Here is an 18,560-nt window from a genome sequence, read left to right on the forward strand (position 1 = left end):
ACCCTTGAAGACAGCAACAGCAACCTTTGAGCCACGGGGTGGTGTGAGAGACTGGAACCTCAAAATAATTGTCTCGAAGCTTGCTTAAGCTTCTGCAAATTGACAGCAGGCTTGCGGGCCGATAAGAAGCTTGCTTCTCTCTGAACCGCTCCCGTGGTTATTCATCATGTGCTGGGTGTAGGATTCCATTAAAGGAGGCTAATGTGTCAAGAAGCACTTAAAAGCTGATCCGTATTCTCTGCTGAGCTTATATCCTGCTTCAGATCAGCGTGATCCTGGAAAGAGGGTGTGTTTGTAGCTGGATGGGACACAGCTTACATTCCTTTGTAGTTGTGTTTTGGGAGGCAGAGCCCTTTCCCCTACATCTGTATGTCCTGCTTTCACACAATCCCACTGTGCTACAGTCTGGAGAGACCTGCATCATAAATGATCCTTCTCAGTGGAGCACCGATGTCTACGAACAGCTGCTTTTCTTTACACGCTGATATTTGGTGATACTTGTCCCCAAGTTGTCCCTTACAGTGGTGGGAAGCTTGTAGGCACTCAGATTCCTGAGCGTAGACCTGTGCATTTTCAGGGCAACAGGCCTTACGCCCTGTCACATGTCAGCTAATAAATTTGCTCCTTCCCAGCTAGCAGGGCCTGGCAACGCCGTTAAGCACGTGGCTGGTAGTCTGACTCCCACACACAAACTTTTCACCCAGTACTTCCAACATCCAGGGATTCAGCTCAAAACTGGCCTTTGTGGAGGAACCAGCCCTTGTCTTAGAGAATGAGCAATGGAGACTCCCCGAGCACCAGTGTTTTTTAGCCAAAAAGAAAAGATTTCTCTTAATTTCCATTTCGGGCACACTGATGATTTGCTCCCCGTTGCTGGATACTCTCACCAGAGAGTCCCACTCTGCAAGGAGAAGTCCTGTCCCCAATGAGGACCTGGGAGCCCTGATCCCACCCTTCCCTGTGCAGACACCACCACAACCGCGCAGTGCAGAACAGCCTCCCACAAACCACTTGATGCTTTTTAATTAGAGTATTTCGCTTGGACATATGTTTTTCATGTTACATTGCTTGGTGTGAATACAAAGAGGGCAGCAGACGCTAATACATATGACACACAGGCACACGCACACAGAGTCCCGGCACCCCCAAAACGGTGGGGTGCGTGGGAGGCTGACAGAGTTGTGAGTGGAGGGACGAGGGTGGTGGCGCGGGCAAGCTGGCCCAGGACAATGCTGGAAGAGATTGCTATGCCACATTGTCTACTGAGCTTGCTGTGGGAAGCAGGGATGTCTGGAGGCTCACAGAGGCAGTGGTGGTGGTGGGGATGATGGGCATGTGTCTAAGGACAGGTGGCATCCCTGGGACAGCTGGGTCCTGGCAGCTAGGGAGGGGAGAGATGCATCAGAGAGGGATGGTGAGAAGGCAGCTCAGCTCCCAGTCTAGCCTTGGCTGGTGTAACCGCGCTCCCATCACCAGAGTGCCTTGGGCGGGGGAGTGGTGGAGGAAGATCCCCTAGCAGCCCTGTCTGGCTGGTGGGTGTCTCTGTGCAGTACCTCGTTGGCTTTGGTGAAACAACCGAGGTCCAAAGTCACTGCTACATCCCAGTCGGATGTCACGGTCCCTGAAGTCTGGTAGGCAGTGCTGCCGACTCTGCCTGGCACACCATGCTGTTGGGCGACCGAGCCCAGCTGAGCAGCAGAACAACACACGACACCCTACAATATGGAATTTTATGAAAGCAGCCAAACTCAGCCCAATGCACAGGACCAAGAGAGGTCTCCCACATCTACTGAGCTCCACTCAGTGTTAGTGACACCAGCACCAGGTCTTGGTGGACAATTCCCACCCCTCGTGTTGCCACACACCCAGGCAACGTCCTCCTTTGAAGCCTGGATTTTAGAAAGGCATCCCAGGCTCCTTCCCCTCCTTCCCTCCCAAACACAACGTGGCTTCAGCCTCCTCTGTGCTGGCAGGTCCCATCTCTGCTCAAAGGAGGCTGGTCCGCACTGCGTGGTGTCATGTGGAACAACCAGACAGCAGATTAGTACAGCCAACCAAAGATGGAGAAAAGCCCACCGAAATCAAGGGCCTGCCCTCGCTGTGAGTGCTTCAGGTCCAGCTGGGACTTGCAAAGAGCCATTTTATACAGCAACACACACAAAAGCACAATAAAATCATTAGCTGTTTCCAACCCTGATGTCCAAGTCTCTGTATGAATCATAGCTCAACACAGGCTTGGCCTCGGTCCTCCAAGCATGGGGACTTCAAAACCCCTACATCCATGTTGAAGCTTGCAGTAAAGATCGTCCCAGGGTTAATTTGCCTGAGCACAGGGGGCAAAAGGAGATAATTAGTCTTCCAAGCTTCACTTCCAGCTGAGTCCATAAGTTGGGAAAGATGTGCCTTACTCAGCCTCCGGCAATCACGGCTCTTGGGGAATCCCTGGGCAAGGGATTGTCCTGCAGGTCGCCCTCAGCCCCAAGTCAGCATCCAGATACCGGCACAAAATGCAGGTTATTTTTTTTTTTCCTTTTTAATATTTTTAAAAATAAATAGAAGAAGAAACAAAACTTTAAAATTTGTTCTTTAAATATTTCCAGCATTGCACGGACCGCACTTTAGTACTCTATCCTGTTCGATCAGTAGTTTGTTTATTCTGATTCCTAGTTAAAATGTGCTCCTCCCAGCTTGCTTTTTCTTTCTGTCCTTCTTAAGAACAGAATGTGTTCTTTTGTAATGTCAAAAAAATAAGCCCTTCAGTGTTCACTGGACAGCTTTCCAGCATAGGCTGGGGCTCTGTTATTCCTCTTCAAACCTGAAATGCCCATAACCTCACCAAAAGCCGTTAGCATCCTGAGAGCTCTCACTTAAGAAAAAAGCAAACCAAACCAAGCCACACACACGCACATGCACACACACACAGACACACACACAGACAAATCCTCTTCCAAGAGCCTTTGCGATGCCAACCATTGGGTTCAGGCAAACCTCCTGCCGGAGTGTCTTTGCTCAGTCACTGTCTGAGAGCGGTGGTGTCCCCTGGAAATCTTTGAGGTGTAAGATGGAGTCGGAGTGCAGGGTGGGGAAGGAGAACGGGAGGTCAGAGATAGTCGTCTTCGCTGGAAGGGGAGGTGGGATTTGAGCCCTCAAGGTCAGAGTCCAGCGAACTCCCTGATGGTGTTCGGCTCATCTTCCACATCTGGGAGGCAAAGGTGCTCCCCCAGCTGCATGGGTATCCCACAGGCTTCAGCTGGTGAATCAGCCCCATGGCCACCTGCCAGTGGCTTCTTGCAGTTCACTTGCTACCCTTTGCACTCCTCTGTTTGCTCATGGCTGTAAGCATCTGGCTGATGTATGAGGTCAAAAGATCATCCATCTTGTACCCCTGAGGAGAGAGAGAAGGTGTTACCTGCCTTTAGAGCACAGTTTACAGTCTGTGGCTCGTGCCTCTTGAACACACTGACTACCAGTTGTTGACTTTCAAGTTTTCAGGTACATTTTGACCTGTTCCACTATTCTCCTTGGGTGAAATGACACCACCACAAGGAACACAGTCCAAACACAATTTGCAGTGTTGAGATGCAGGAACTCACGGTCCCAGGATGCTGCTGAGCCTAAGGACCTAAGGAGCTTTGTGTGGGACCTGGATTTTCAAAAGTCCAACAAAATACTGAATGCTGCAGGTTAATAACAATTAATCCAGTGGGAATTTTTAGCCTTCATGCTTTGGGTTTGGGATAGTCTAGGAGAAGGTTTGTTGCTGTGACTGTTACTAGGGACAAGCTGGGCAAAGACTCTCGGTAAAAGGGCTCCTGAGCCCACATCTGCTTTAATATGCTTTTCAGTTCAGTGACAGGGAGCAGTGCACCTCAGTCTTGCTTAAGTTGGATGATGGACCAAGTGAGAGCCCTGATCCATTGAGCAGAGCTATGGGAAATCCAGAAGAAAAAAAAAAACAGCAGGGGCTCTTCTAAGAGACCACTTTTAGCCCAGAGAATCCCTGAGACACAATTTGCTGGAAGCATTAAATTTTGCCCGCCAAAGTCAGGACTTGGTCTAAGTGTGCCCAATAATCTTTATCGCCCCTTACCAGGGAGGTCTCACAGAGCAGCTTGCTTCCTCTCACCAGGTTGCCGATGGTAATATGGAAGTACGTGTTGCCACTGCTCCAATTGGAGATCTTGGTGAAGGGGTGAGTGATGAGAATATCCTGGTGGAAACACAAGACTGACAATCAACACGCAAGAGCCTCGACTTTCATGACGGGCTGTGGGGACCCCTCATCTCCTCGTTCGCTTTGAATCAAAGCAGACCAAGGATGTCTACTGAGATAAGACTGTATTATGGTCTCATGGGAATAGCAGTGAGATGCAAGACTGTGAATCTTCCAGCGCTTGTGGAGGACTGCTGCACTAGAATGACCCTGTGGCTGGTGGAAGGAACTAGTAGGAGTTCATTTACACTAGCTCCTGTCCTAATATCTGTGAAAGGATTAAGGAAGGAGTGTGTGTGTCCTTCAGTTACAGAGCCCTAACAGCTGATGCTCACAATCCATCTCCTGTTGAAAAGGGCTGGGCTGGCTCTGTACAACAGTGAAGTTCTGCTTCCAGAAACTTTTCCGGCTCTCCAGCCTTTCTAACGAGGCTTAATGAGAACTCCTGAAGTTCTGAACAACATGCTCTTTGGGATGACCTCTCTGAGGGGTTGGGGAGTGGGATCAGGAGCATCTGGCCAAGACCTCAGTTTTGCTTACCTTGGTTTTAGGATCGATGAGGCTGACTCCATGTTTATTGATGGCAATTAGAAGGATTTCTGGATAATTTGGCTCTGTAGTTTGCTGTTGAAAATGAGAAGAACTGGTTAGGGGAAGTGTCACGCCGTATCAGACCCCTTCCTATTTCCTCTCTCCCTGTTTTCTCCTGCCAGCATTTGGTGTCCCATTAACTGCTATCCAGTTTATCCTTTAAAGACAAATATAGAGTCTATTAAGGCATCAGCAACAGTGAGGGCTGTTTAGTTAACTATGGATCTCCTAAATGCCTGATAACCAGTAGGTGAATTGCTGGCAGCATCGAGTTCCTTGTGATTGGCAAGGAAGAGCTGGGACAAGCTGGCAAACTCCAGATGTCTCCTTTCCCCTCCAGTCCCTCTGCTCCTCCTCATGCCTGCTGCTATGGACCTCCAGGCCAAGACTACACTGCTCTGTCCCCTTCTGATCTTTACATTCAGTTTTGTTCCTGCTGGTAAACCCTTCTCCCAGCCCTGTGCCATGAGGACCTTCAATTTGTTCCATGGATGAGGTAGGGCACAGGGGATAGGGCCTCAGCTCCTGGCCCTGACACAGATTTCTTAGCTATCAAGTCACTTTTGGTGGAAAAATCACAGGTTATAATCAGATCCCTTATGACATCTAAGATGGACATGACAGAAAATGGAGTGCCCAAGTTCAAGGAACTGATGAGTAATTTCAGCAACTTGTTTCCAGCCCAGTCTCACTGTGTGGTCATTGAGAAGAGGGAGTTGCAATAACGCGTCCAGAATACTTGGAGAGACTTCACTACTACTGGCCTCTACTGTCTTTGATGGTGCTGTGGTGGGTGGTCTGGATTTGGTTTGTGGTGCATGCAGACATGTCCCTTGGAAAACCACATGCTCGCCTTTGCCTTGGCAAAACAGAGAATGGCTCTTGGCTCTTCAGCAGCGCTGCTTTGAGTACAGACCCAATGACTGAGATATGCTGAAGCTCTACAGTGCCTCTGTCTGTGTAAAGAGGCAGGGCAGCAATAAATGAGTGTATCAGAGAGTGTGACAGAGAGTCTCACACTCTTTCCCTGCTTGATCAGGATTGTCCTAGTCTGGTCCAGACACTGGGACAACCCTGCATGCCTGGAACCCCTCTATGATACGGGGCTCCTGACCTTGGCTCAAAGCTGCCAGAGAACTCCCAAGAAGGACAGGTACCTTCACTTCAAAGAATGCTGATCCAAATGTAGGCCACTTGAAGATAATCTTTAGGAAGGCAAGCTTGGCTTCTTCTCTTGTTTTGCCCGCATGCTTGTTGTAGTATGCCACGATGGACTGCAACAGAGAACACAACAGAGCTGGAGGGTTTGCACTACCTAGCACCAGGGGTGCTTGCAGGGAAGGAGCATCAGTCCTACAAAGATGGTCAGGTCTAGTCTCTGCTCCAACGAACCCTTCACAAAAGTGACAGCTGGTCACTGGAGCAGGGCCTGGAACCAAGGCAGGTCCTTCTTCCTTAGATGAGCTGTGCTGGTGACTCCATTAAAGGGATTAGAAGTTTTACGCAGCAGAGGAGACTGAAAGACCTTCAGACCAGAGGAGCTGATAGCTTGCTGGTCAGGCATATGGCTGAGTTCAAGTCCAGGAAACAGCAAGGACTTACAAGACTATTTTTTGGCAGTGAGGCACCTATGTTATTTTATGGCTCTAGGCCTGTCTGTACCTGTGCCACAGCTCTCCCTGTGTAAAGCAGGGAGAATTACCCCTCTAATCAGTAGTCTGCCTTAAACAACAGACCTTTACATGAGACTGTTCTCCTGAGCCGCATCCACCACTACAGCCACAGGCAGCACAAAGAAAACCCACTGCAAAGCATGTGTGTACGAACACGCATATACAATTCCTCCTCTTGGTGATGTTGGGGAGGCTGCAGCTCTGCTAAGGCTCAAGAGGGACCGACCATGGGTCACTCATTCTGGCAGCTCCATTTTGATGTTGAATGTCAGACAAGTCACCCGAGAGACTGGGCTTACCCCAGCCAGGCCTTGCTTATGACCCAAGCTGCTGTTTTTACCCTTTTCCAGTCATCTGGAGAGAGCTGACGGACAAGGTCCTGAGGCACCAGCTCCTTCAGGAGCTTGGGGATGCTGGGGAAATAGGACTTGTCATCCTCAAACTTCACCCGGTAGATGAGAGCCGCAAGCTGCAGGACCTCTTCCCGTGTGCACTTGTGGTAGCCGCGCAGGTACTTTGGTAACTCCTGCATGGAGGAAAGAACGATTCAGAGACAGAGGGTATGACGATGGACCTTCCTCCTCAGACATTAAATGGAGTTCGTGGAGGTCTCCAGTCCCCGGTTAACACTCATAGCAGTTGTGTTGAGTGTGGTGGAGAGGCAGCTGCTCAGCTGAGACCACACTAGATGTTTAAAGATCCTCTCTGGTCTAGAACAGTCTTCTATTATGTGGAACAAGGAGGTCCCTGTGTTAGCTATCAAACTACCTTGTTCACCCTCCCTCATCCCAGGAAATCTACTCCTATTAATGGCCACTTGGAATTGAATGGATTTTCTGCCTTTTTTTTTTTTTTAATTTTAAAAATTACTGTACATGTCTGAAAATGTGTCAAGTGGCTAATAAGCATTAAACAACACCACTTTATCCAGGCAACAACACAGGAAGTGGATGTGTGCATGGAAAAGCACTTTGGGACATGAAGCACTTTAGGACCCTTCAATCCCAGAAAAAACATGAACAGAAGAACTGTAACTTCTTCCCTGGCTGCTGGGACCATAACAGCCTAGCTCCATGAATGGAAGTGGATGAAAACCCTCAGGATGCTTCTGAATTCGGTCTCCCTGCTGAGGCTGCCAGCAGGACACGCTCTCTTCTGTTTCTTGCTGCCCACCCAAGAGCAGCTAGCCCAAATCCCAACTGAGCTGGCTACCCTAAAGTGTCTGAAGGCTGCTCCTTGCCATGCAACTCAACAGCGCTCTTTGTAGTGCTCTGTTTAAGGCAAGAGTTCTTCCTATTTAATGCAAGACTTCATCCATCTGCAGATGGACAAAGTCTTTGTAGCCCATTCCTAATTCCTCCCAACTCTCTCATTCTATTGCTCCCGGAGTACCTGGTAATAGTGGAAGATGGAGTCTGCCATCGAGTCTTTTCCAGGCGTTGTGTTGGTCCACAGCTTTTTCATGAAGAACACTTGGTAGGTGAGGGAAGGCACTATACCTGTGCAAGGGAAGCAGGGAGCAGACATGTAAGACCAACACTGTAACTACCAGCTGGCAAGCCAGTGATGCCCATGTGCCATCACAACCTTCAGGGACAGGGGCACTGGCAAGGCCAAACGGGCTCTGACCTTGTACAGAAAACCACATCTTTCCCTTGCAAAGCTTTAATAAAATGGAAAGAGTGTCTGGATTCATTTGCATGGCTGTACTTCAATGATAATGCTCATATCTAATGCAGGACAGAAGAATTGCACCCTGGAGGCACCTGTGTCTTGCAGCCACTGATACGTTCAGCAGAGCTGCAGCTAGCTCCCCTGTGGATATGGCCAGCAAGGTGAAATGAATCCCATCACTGAAACCTCCCCATGGGCTGGCCCTGGAGAGCAGCCTGCCAGCAGATGGAGCTCACAGGGGCCAGGTCTAGCCCTGGAGAGCAGCCTGCCAGCAGATGGTCCTCACAGGGGCCAGGTCTAGCCCTGGAGCAGAGGTCTTGCTGCTTCTGGAGAGATCATCTCCCAGGTGATGTCCCCAGGGCTGGTGCAGACAGCACACCCACAGTAGTGTGGCCCAACAGATGTGGCAGGCTGTGTGGTCAACCTTGTTTGAAAGGGCTGAAGGGCTCTAGGAGGGCTTTCTGTGACCCACAATGGAGAAAAGTCACTGTTACCATCTTTTGCCGGTCTTGCTTTCTTTATCCAGTCTGTCAGGTGTCTGACGAAGTCAAAGAAGAAATCTCCCTCGGGCACACTGATGACCTGGGGGACACAGCACATGGTTACAAAGGCTGAGCAAGTGGCAAGAGGCCACAGGCAGGGCTGGCCATTACCCCGTCTCCTGTAGTCACTGCTCACTGCTTTGTCCCGGTAACACTGATGTGTAACAAACTGCTGACATGAGGAAGCCACTGCCAGCACCTTGCTGCCGGCTCTGTCTCTAGTTTCACTCATTACTCCTTATGGCAGCTTCCTGTTTCACTGGAGCAGTTAATTTCCCTTCGTGATGACTATCTCCATAGATTTCTCTTAGTTGCCTGAGGCATCTCCGAGCTGCACGCTTGTTTTTCTTACTTAGTTCTTTCTTAGAAATTCGACTCAGCAACAGCTTAGTCTGTCTGTGTTTTAAGCCCTTTGGGATGATTACTGTAAGTCCGGGCCGCGGGACTGCAAATCTCACCTCTAGCAGGTTGGATCTGACTTAGAAACACCCTACTACTTGCAGAGAAATGCATTTGTGAGGGTGCAGATAGCTCTGGCTCCACCAATGTGTCACCCCGAGTGCCTCAGGGCTACTCCAGCCTCTGCGTGGGTCACTCACCTTGTCGGAGATTTTGACGAAGAGGCTAAAGCCCTCCGAGGACTTCAGAAGCAGCCTGTTGGAGATGTTCTGGCAGAAGTCCTTGGCTTTCGTGCTGGACTCCACCTCAAATGCCTACAAAGAAAGCAATATCCTCACCACTGCTATCTCAAGGTTAATTTTCACTTTATGTTCTCTTTGAGGAACTCTAGGCTCAGACACATGAAGGGATTTAGGTGCCCACCACAAATGAAATCAATGCCATTATGGACTGTGGCTGTAGGCATGGGAAGGGACGTTTGCAGAAGCTCAGCCATGCTACTCCTGTACGGTTGTGCTTTGTGATGTCCTATCTATATCCTGTGCTGGCTTTTCCAGGGCTCCTCAGGTAACACAAGAGATTTTTCTAATCTATCAGTTAGGTCTCAGAGCTATTTGTCTAGGGAGGGGAGAGAGAGAGATACCTCCAAGACTGATTTGTCCCAACCGTCTCTCCACTGATGATGAGGAGGTCAGATGCCTGGTTTAGAACAAATGCCTAATTCTGGGTAGCTGAAGAGAGGGCACATGACTCCTGCTTTACATGTGGATAGGATATCTAAAGGACTGTCCCACCTGCGTGCAGGTCCCAGCCCCTGTTTTGCCTTTTGAGCTGTGCTCAGCATTTATATCGCCTCAGTTTTGCCCTGCCCACATAAAGAGATTCAATTCATAGCAGTTTAAGGAATTTAAGCTTCTGACCACGACATGCATGACTGTGTTAGCCTGAATCACCAAACCACCATGACTCATATTTCATATCCCACAAGAGACTGGCCTGGAGCTCAGTGCTGCTGGTATTCAGCAACCCCTTGGTGCAGGTGCATGTTGTACTGGGGTGATGCTCCTCTGCCAGTCCACCTCTGTGACTGCCATAGCCATAAGGATCTCCTCTCTGCTCTGCCCTGCTGAGGGCGCAGCTGGAGCATTGGGTCCAGTTCAGGGCTTGCTGGTTCGAGAAGGACAGGGAACTGCTGGAGAGGGGACAGCAAAGGGCTATCAAGATGATGAGGGGACTGGAACACCTCTCTTAGGAAGAAAGGCTGAGGGATTTGGGTCTCTTCAGTCTGGAAAAAAGACGAGTGAGGGGGGATCTTATCAGTGCTTATGAATACTTCAAGGGTGGGTGTCAGGAGGATGGGGACAGGCTCTTTTCAGTGGTGCCCGGGGACAGGACAAGAGGTAACGGGCACAAACTTGAACATAGGAAGTTCCACCTCAACATGAGGAGGCACTTCTTTACCCTGAGGGTGGCAGAGCCCTGGCACAGGCTGCCCAGAGAGGTGGGGGAGTCTCCGTCTCTGGAGACATTCCAAACCCGCCTGGACGCGTTCCTGTGCCACCTGCTGTGGGTGACCCTGCTCTGGCAGGGGGTTGGACTAGATGATCTCCAGAGGTCCCTTCCAACCCCTGCCAGTCTGTGATTCTGTGATTCTGTGATCACAGCAAACCCATCCAGTGCAGAAGTCCCCACTGCCTCCTTCTACTGGCTCTCACACAGATGCATGTGTATAAGGCAGTGTCATGCTTATTGCTGGTCACACAGAAAACAATACTCAAAATGATGAGAAATCCCAGCAATTCTTTCAACTCTCCATTACAGATAAACAAGGACACACGCAGCTGCTGGAGAGGAATCATCATTTTCCTTCCACAGGTGTGCACTGCTTTGCACATAAACACGCTTGGAAGTACAGGAATTTATTTGTGCCCAAGGGCATGAGGGAGGAGAGAGAGATGCGAGCCTCACAGGAAGACTAATCAGTAGCATGACAGCAGTATCTGCAGGGACATGCGTATCTGCTCTGGCGTCAATATAACTATCAGCCTTATTAGTGTGTAAGAGGCTTAATGAGACGTTCCTGAGTGCAGGTATGATTTCTGTGTCATCTCAGGTCAGAATGTATAATTTCAGTTTCCTACTTGCCAGTGCTGCCATAGTCTGACCAGTCCCCAAGGAGCCCCATCATGATACCCCAGCGGGTAGAGCTGGGTGGACAATATCTGTTGGTCTAGGCTAAAATAACGGATATGCAAGGCTTGTGAACCAGTGAGCAAACGGAGATGAACCGACCCGGTTTCCTTCTTTCTGGGGTCACACTATAAAGCCTCCAGTGAACACCAGCACAGCACCTACATCTTGAAAAATGTGAGTTGCGGTAAATCAAACCCTGAGCTGGTCAGGGTAGATAAGGATGGGTTTTTCTTACACTGCTCTGGTCCAGGCTGAGCTTTTCTGAATCAGAACCAATATTAGCCTATCCTGAGATTTTAATAAGAAAATTCACAGCCATCCTGACAGAAAAGAAGAATTTCTTTCTCCCCCCTTTACCTCATCGGTGTCATCAGGGAAGTAAACCTTGTGGAAAATTTGGGTAGTTTTGTGTTGAATGGCTTCCACTTCTACCAGATGGGGCGGGTACTTCCTGGATCCATTCCTGCAAAACGGGAGGTGGCAAGTGTCACAGCACTAAAGCAAGAATCCTTTGTTTTAATCTTACATTGTAATACATACTATGTTTTGAGTAACTTTGGCTAATTTCTTAATATTAGGGGCTTTTCCCCCCTAAAAAGAAGAAAGAAAAATTGGAATGGGGAATATGTATTTGCTTAGGTTGTAAGTGACTTAAACAGAGCTGGCATAACAAAGTCAACTTAATTAATCTCTGTTTTTTCCCCAGACAGTTTACTAGTGACGTCTTCTACTCGATGTCCCTTTCATTCCGCTTGGTTGAATGCAGAGAGAGGCTGAGCTTTCACTGTCTCCCCACTCACCAAAATATCTCCTACTTGTATTTTCTAATGCTTTTTTGAATGCTGTGGCACAGTCAGGACTAGGAGGTGTTTTGGTGCCGTACCTCAGGGCTTTCTGGAGTCTCTGGATGCAGTCTGCCGCCAAGGGGTGATGTTTCCGGGACTGCAGGAACCTCTGGACATGGGGCAGGAGGATGTTACTTGGAGGGAAAAGGCCTGTACACAACCACAACAGCTCCCAGCCTTTCTCTTCACTGTACCTACATGAGGAGAGACACAGAACATAAAAAAATCACTCATGGCATGGATGCTCCAGATCTGCTTTGCCCAACGCAGGCTAGTGCATTTGAGCCAAGGACAATGAATGACTTTTACTTGATGTGGTTGTCCGTGAGCTGCTTGAGGGTCTGGCAGTAGATTTCATCCTTCAGGGGTTCAGCTTTCAAGGCACCTTCAAATATTTGGTCTGTCAGCTCATTGACTGAGCGGGTCCTTTTGGATGGGTAGTCACCCATGTACTTCAGCACTGGTGGGAGGCAAGAGTCAAGGACCAGCTAACCAGGATGTTTGGGGAAGCCCTTCTGTTGACAATGTGATTAAAGACATCCTACATATGATTACAGAAGTGGCTTCAACTTGGTGGAGGGGGCACAGTGTACGGTAGAGGCTTTAAATTGCTTTAGGAGATGTCCAGCAAGCTCTCTCCCATCATCATGCATCACCTCAGGTTGAAAGAATTGTTTTGGGGTCAGGATACGTGGATCTAAGCAAGCTGCGTGTGATCATGTGTTATGTGATTACACATAACAGGTACCACTGCAAAAGACCAGATTTTCAGCTGGTGTCACACACCAGTGGAGCTGCAGTAACACAGACCAAATGACGACTTTCACCACCATGTCATATTGCAACTATTCTGCCTGAGAACAGGTCACCGTTTTCTAAATTAACATGTATGACACAGCAAAAGGAAAAAGATAAAATTGTAAATGTCCTCTTCTTTTTTTTTGCCAGTTCTTTTAACTCCTCCTCCTGTAATTATTTGCTAGTAAGAGGAAACCAGTAGTAGCAGCAATAGCATAATATTAATCAGTAGCAGGCTTATAACAGAACTGTTCAGACCATGAAGTTTGGATCCTAGAGCAAAGCCCCACAAAAAAGAAAAAAAAAAAGGCTACTTCAACAGATTGGATCTATGTCTACACTCACCTCATCTCTTCCATGCTGTGTGCATTTTGCCAAGTAAGGGATATTCAGGCATCAAACCCTGTCCCTGAGGCCATGTGGACTGGTTTGCATCCACACTGATTAGGGCTACAGGCTTCCACAGCAGATTTTGAAAACACACAGCTGAAGCAAGCCAGAACAGAGCCGGTGAGTTAACCACTAAGCAGTGCGGGCCAACAGGACTCAATGTCCCTCATTTATTAAGAAGCAGACACCCCTCAGGTCTCAAGGATGCTTAAGTACAGATTTCGGGATCAGACCCACCTCCAAGCCTGTGACATAGTCCCAAAGCCCTAAAGAGGGACCACAAACCTTTCCATGGGCTTTGCATGGGGCCCTAAAGGGCCTGCTCAGCCCTTTGCCTGTCAGACTTGTTGCCCAAGGGCTCCCCCATGCAGTGGAAGGATATCAATGAAGGCCATGCAGGCTTCTTGGGACAGCTCCTCACTGCCCAGGATCTTCTTGAGCAGTGGCTGTTTGATGGGCTCACGGGTGTAACACCACAGCTTGTCCTTCCCGCGGCTCTTGGTGATCATGACCCGGCTCAGGGTGTGCTTGGGAGGTGGCCTGATGGCAAAGGCAAAGCAAGAGGAAAGGTGGAGAGGTTACAGGGATAAAAGGGACAGCTTGTGGCCATTGTTTCACCTGGGAATGTTGCTCAGAGCACCTGGGTAATGAACTCTTACGATAAATGGGAGTTTATTGTACAGTTTCACAAGTATCCAGCTCCAGTTCTGCCCAAAGATAACAATTCAGAAAAGTCCCTGTACCCAAGTACTGACACCAAAACAACTTCCCTACCCAAAAAGCTTCTAACCACAAGAGGAAGGATGATAGTGATGGATCATCAGGGCAGCAACACTGAAAGAATATTGCCTGGCAGAACAAGCCTAACAGGGTGAAGACATCCCAGAGGATCTGGTCTGCCTGTTTGGATTCCCACACCATCTGAACAGGAGTGCAAGTTTTGGGACGGGTCTGCTCAGCTGCATTCAGCGCTGGTACATGTTTAAATCTTTGGAGCTGAGATGAAAATGCCTGCACCTAATTCAAATGCTGCCTATACAGTCTGAGCCTGTGTATGGGATCATAGGACAGGAATGTCAGACCACTAAGGACGGTCTCTCACATAATACTAAATTTAACACTTAATGTGTGCTGAGCCAATCTGAAGAAATACTTCATAAAACCTTGTCTGTGGAAAACCTACAGTTCAGACACCATGACCAAAACTCGAGGTTGTAGTTGTACAAAATCACACAGGGGATATTCAGTCTTTTCCAGTAGCCAAGAATTTTTTGATTCCCAGGCTACCTGGAGATAGATTCCTATTCTTATAATTTCCGAGCATGGTTTAAAAAAATCACCTAAAATAATCATAGGAAAATTCCTCCAAGGTGTATGGCTTTACTCTCTCTTCACTGTCTGAAATTGCCATCTGAGAGGTTCTGATAACATCTTGTCGTTGATCGGGGGTCATCGTGACCAGTGCCTGTGGGATGAAAACATCTCTGTCACCCAGCATATTTGGTATAATATATGATGTATTCAGAGAGAGGAAGCAGATACAAAATGAAAAGAACAGTGAGTGAATAACTCATTAATTCCAATTAATTGCAAGAACTGTGCAATTGTAATTTCTCTGTGCTATTCTCAGTTACTAATGCAAGGAACAACAAATGTTTGCATAGTGCAGATCATTTCCTAATGAAGATAATGTGCTTTGGATCCTACAGTTCCATACATGAATGTAGTGGTTCCCTCCAATCCCAAATACACCTTCAAGTAATCTGGCCAGCTGGAGGGATGTTGCAGGATTCATGGATATTCCAAGTCACAAGTTTGCGATGTTCAAAGTGACAAGACCAGAAGAAAGGCTGAGATCACTTCTGCCTTGGACAACTTATCACCTCTCTCAACCACTTTGTTTTCCACCCTATCATCAGGGAGACTCTGGCCAGACCTAAGCTCTTCAGGAAGGCTTTGACCTTCTCTGGCTTTGTATCAAGTTGCGCCATTTTGTAAAACAGCTTACCACAATCTCCAGCGGAGGCATGGTGACTGTAGGCAAGACGTAGACGGAATCTGTTGGGAAATCCCCTCTTTGCTTGGTCCGTTCATTGAACCCATTGGCCCACCCTGAGTTCATCACATGTTCTCCTGTGTCCTGGTCCAGAACTATGAGATCTCCTTTGAGGAAGCTGAGGAACCCAGATTCTTCTCCCACTGCAAGAAAAAACCCCATTAGTTTGATTTTTTTTTTTCCAAATCCCTTGGGACTAATTAATCTATCTATATGTCTACCACTGGGCTGGGCCATTTACTTACCAGGGTTTGGGTTGTCTTGGAGAGTGACCACATACTTTGATCTTTTCCTTAGTCCTTCAAGGAAGGTCACCACCAGGTCCCGGATATCCTCTGCATTGTTGGAGGTGAACGTGTATTCATCACCTTTAATGGTGGCCAAGGTGAAACTCTGCCCTTGCAGCTTTCCCCCTCTGGGATATATTTTTATAGGAGACATAAACAGGAAAGATAATGGCATCAAGAGGCAAAGCCTAGAAAAAGACTGGTTTACGGTGAGATCACCAGCTAAGTCTGTTCCTCCTTACCTGCTGCTTGACACAGCTGTGATCTCTGGGAAAGAGAGCTCTAAGAGAACCTGCTCCTGTTCATCCACAAAGTACACCCCTGTCCAGTTGACAGCTACAATCACATCATTTTTAGGCAGGCTTGGCCCTGGGTTGAAGACAAGACATGCAATCAGTTCATGAAGGGTCTTAGGATCTAGGGTCTAGGGCCTTAGGACATGTGTATTCAAAGGAGGATGCAATGATCAAAAAAATTCAGTGTTATTTTTACTAAGAGAAATAGTGGCAAATTCATAGCTTGAGCCATGGCTGATCAGGATGCACCAAAAAGTGACGTATCTAAAAAAGATCAGCTAGATGGTCCACTAAGTCTTCTTATCTGTGGAGTCCCTATCTCTCCTTCTTTTGGCTTTGGAGCATTCTGTGCTCGGGGGATGTGCTCTACTGACTCACCTGAGAATTTGAAGGCTTCGTAAAACCGAGAAAACAGCAAAGGCCACTTGAAACGTGCAAAATCCACTACCTCTTCCTTGACTTTTTTTGGGTCTGTCCTCTTCTGAGTATAAATTCCCTACAGACCAAGCAGATTACAACCAACATGAAACACAAACCCAGTTACAGCCAGGAAGCGATCAAACAAAACCAATTCACATCACCTGAAGGTCTTGGAACTAATATTAATTTAGATCTCAATGAGGCTAAGGGCCAAAGTCCCAAAGTAACAAGCGATAGGTTGGACAAAGTCCTGGTAAAATTTTGGTTCCTACTTCAACTCTGAGAAGGCTGGGCAACCATCTAGAGTGACCAGGCTGTGTGGGACTCATCTCAGCTAACTTTGGGTTTCCCTAAGGTAGATGTCTAGCTTTCAGCTTGACAGTCCTTTAGCTGGAAACTAAAGACACTCAATAGCCCTTAAGCATAGGCATCTAGCTTTATTTAGGACATCCTCAGATACCTGAGACTTCTGTATGTAGTTGACAGGCTGACGGAGGACCTGCAAGATCCAACTGGATTGCATCCCTGGGTCTCCATTGACAGTAATGGTGGGTGAGACTCCTAACACACACGGAGATGCTTACATTTTAGGGGTCTTAATCTGAAGCTGGCTCCTGCTGTTAAATGAATGCCGATTCTCATGCCTGGCTGACCAACCCTCGTGGCTGGTCATGAGTTAGAGGTAATGAGTTATGGAATGTGTCGCTGTGTGAGGGTGTCAGAAATATTCTTATGGAAGTCAGGGAGGTTTTATGCAATGCCTGGCACAATAAGATCTTGACATTGCCTGAAGACATGACCTGCCACTGTAATACAACCAATAACATCACAATCCTGTGTAACAGGAATGAGATGTAGAGATAGCCTTTTGCTTCTCATGGTGAATCTCTGCAGGTTGTCATCTTCTGTCAGATCTTGCCTCAAAATCAGTGGTAAAGCTGGATACGGCTAGTACAAACCCTGCTCTTTCTCTTTGATTTAGCTTCAGGCTGGGCCAAGAAGTAGGCTATGATGTGTGATGTATGTTTAAAAGACACACAAAGCTACTGTAGCATGCCTTGGTCCTGCCAGGTAATCTATTGTCCTCACCTTTTTATGTGCAGCTATAATGAGCTGAGCCCATTTTTCCACTGTTTTTGAAGCTGTGATCTCCCTGTCCGGAATGTAGGATGGAATTAGATTTAGCAGCCTTTCTAGTACCATTTCTGACCCGTAATCCACGTAGTACTGCTGGGAAGCCAGTTCTGCCAGGTCTTCTTCCTGTGGGAGCCAAACAAGACAAGTTAATGCTGTTACCAGCCCATCACCTCAACAAACATCCTCCATCACTCAAGGAGCTCTTTGTGGAGGCTGGATGTACTGCTGCTTCAGAATGGTGTGGGGATGCTTCCTTCCAGCAGTAGTTCAGCAGTGCTTTTTGCACATCCAAAGTTTAGGAGATTGACTACTAAAAGCTATGACTAAGACTTAACATCAAAAGAATGCTTGCATCAAAAGAAGCATGACAAGCAGGTCAAGGGAGGTGATTCTGCCCCTCTACTCAGCTGCAGTGCTGCCTTCAGCTCTGGGGCCTCCAACATAAGAAGGACATGGACCTGTTGGAGCAGGTCCAGAGGAGGCCACATAGATGCTGGGAGGGCTGGAGCCCCTCTGCTGTGAGGACAGGCTGAGAGAGCTCGGGGTGTTCAGCCTGGAGAAGAGAAGGCTCCGGGGAGAATTTGAGCCCCTTCAAGTCCCTCAAGGGGCTCCAGGAAAGCTGAGGGGGCACACTGGGTCAGGGGGTGGAGCAATAGGACAAGGGGTAACAGTTTTAAACTGAAAGAGGGGAGATTTAGATGATTTATTAGGAAGAAATTGTTTACTGTGAGGGTGGTGAGCCCCTGGCCCAGGTTGCCCAGAGAAGCTGTGGCTGCCCCATCCCTGGAGGGGTTCAAGGCCAGGTTGGACGGGGCTTGGAGCAACCTGGGCTGGTGGGAGGTGTCCCTGCCCAGGGTAGGGGGTTGGAACTGGAAGGTCTTTAACAGTCTTTCCAACCCAAATTATTCTATGAACGTGTTCAGGGACCAGCACCATGCGACCCGGTATTGTGTGTGAATGTGTTTGTCCCAGTCTTTCCTTGTAGTTCAGTCTGCTTCTGATGCCTGCAGTCAGCAGTGGGTGGTTTTGCTATGGTAGACAGAGTT

General features: G+C 48.1%; 1 protein-coding gene across 3 annotated transcripts in view; it reads right to left on the reverse strand.

The window, feature by feature from the left end:
- Positions 1 to 1,021: 1,021 nt before the first annotated feature.
- The window catches only part of MYO7A (myosin VIIA), an 88,351-nt gene continuing 70,812 nt past the window's right edge, over positions 1,022 to 18,560 (reverse strand). For all 3 annotated transcript variants that reach the window (XM_054187872.1, XM_054187873.1, XM_054187875.1), the window contains 18 exons: positions 17,467 to 17,637; positions 16,336 to 16,453; positions 15,904 to 16,030; positions 15,620 to 15,789; positions 15,327 to 15,517; positions 14,659 to 14,783; positions 13,701 to 13,858; positions 12,440 to 12,593; positions 12,169 to 12,324; positions 11,643 to 11,748; positions 9,293 to 9,406; positions 8,646 to 8,733; positions 7,870 to 7,976; positions 6,818 to 7,003; positions 5,962 to 6,078; positions 4,754 to 4,837; positions 4,091 to 4,210; positions 1,022 to 3,385 (listed from right to left, as the gene is read on the reverse strand). In XM_054187872.1, the coding sequence (XP_054043847.1) occupies positions 3,296 to 3,385; positions 4,091 to 4,210; positions 4,754 to 4,837; positions 5,962 to 6,078; positions 6,818 to 7,003; positions 7,870 to 7,976; positions 8,646 to 8,733; positions 9,293 to 9,406; positions 11,643 to 11,748; positions 12,169 to 12,324; positions 12,440 to 12,593; positions 13,701 to 13,858; positions 14,659 to 14,783; positions 15,327 to 15,517; positions 15,620 to 15,789; positions 15,904 to 16,030; positions 16,336 to 16,453; positions 17,467 to 17,637 (2,382 nt within the window). In that variant the 3' untranslated portion in view covers positions 1,022 to 3,295. The remainder of the gene's footprint in view (positions 3,386 to 4,090; positions 4,211 to 4,753; positions 4,838 to 5,961; positions 6,079 to 6,817; positions 7,004 to 7,869; positions 7,977 to 8,645; positions 8,734 to 9,292; positions 9,407 to 11,642; positions 11,749 to 12,168; positions 12,325 to 12,439; positions 12,594 to 13,700; positions 13,859 to 14,658; positions 14,784 to 15,326; positions 15,518 to 15,619; positions 15,790 to 15,903; positions 16,031 to 16,335; positions 16,454 to 17,466; positions 17,638 to 18,560) is intronic.

Source organism: Rissa tridactyla, chromosome 1 (assembly GCF_028500815.1).
Source record: "Rissa tridactyla isolate bRisTri1 chromosome 1, bRisTri1.patW.cur.20221130, whole genome shotgun sequence".
Classification (NCBI taxonomy): domain Eukaryota; kingdom Metazoa; phylum Chordata; class Aves; order Charadriiformes; family Laridae; genus Rissa; species Rissa tridactyla.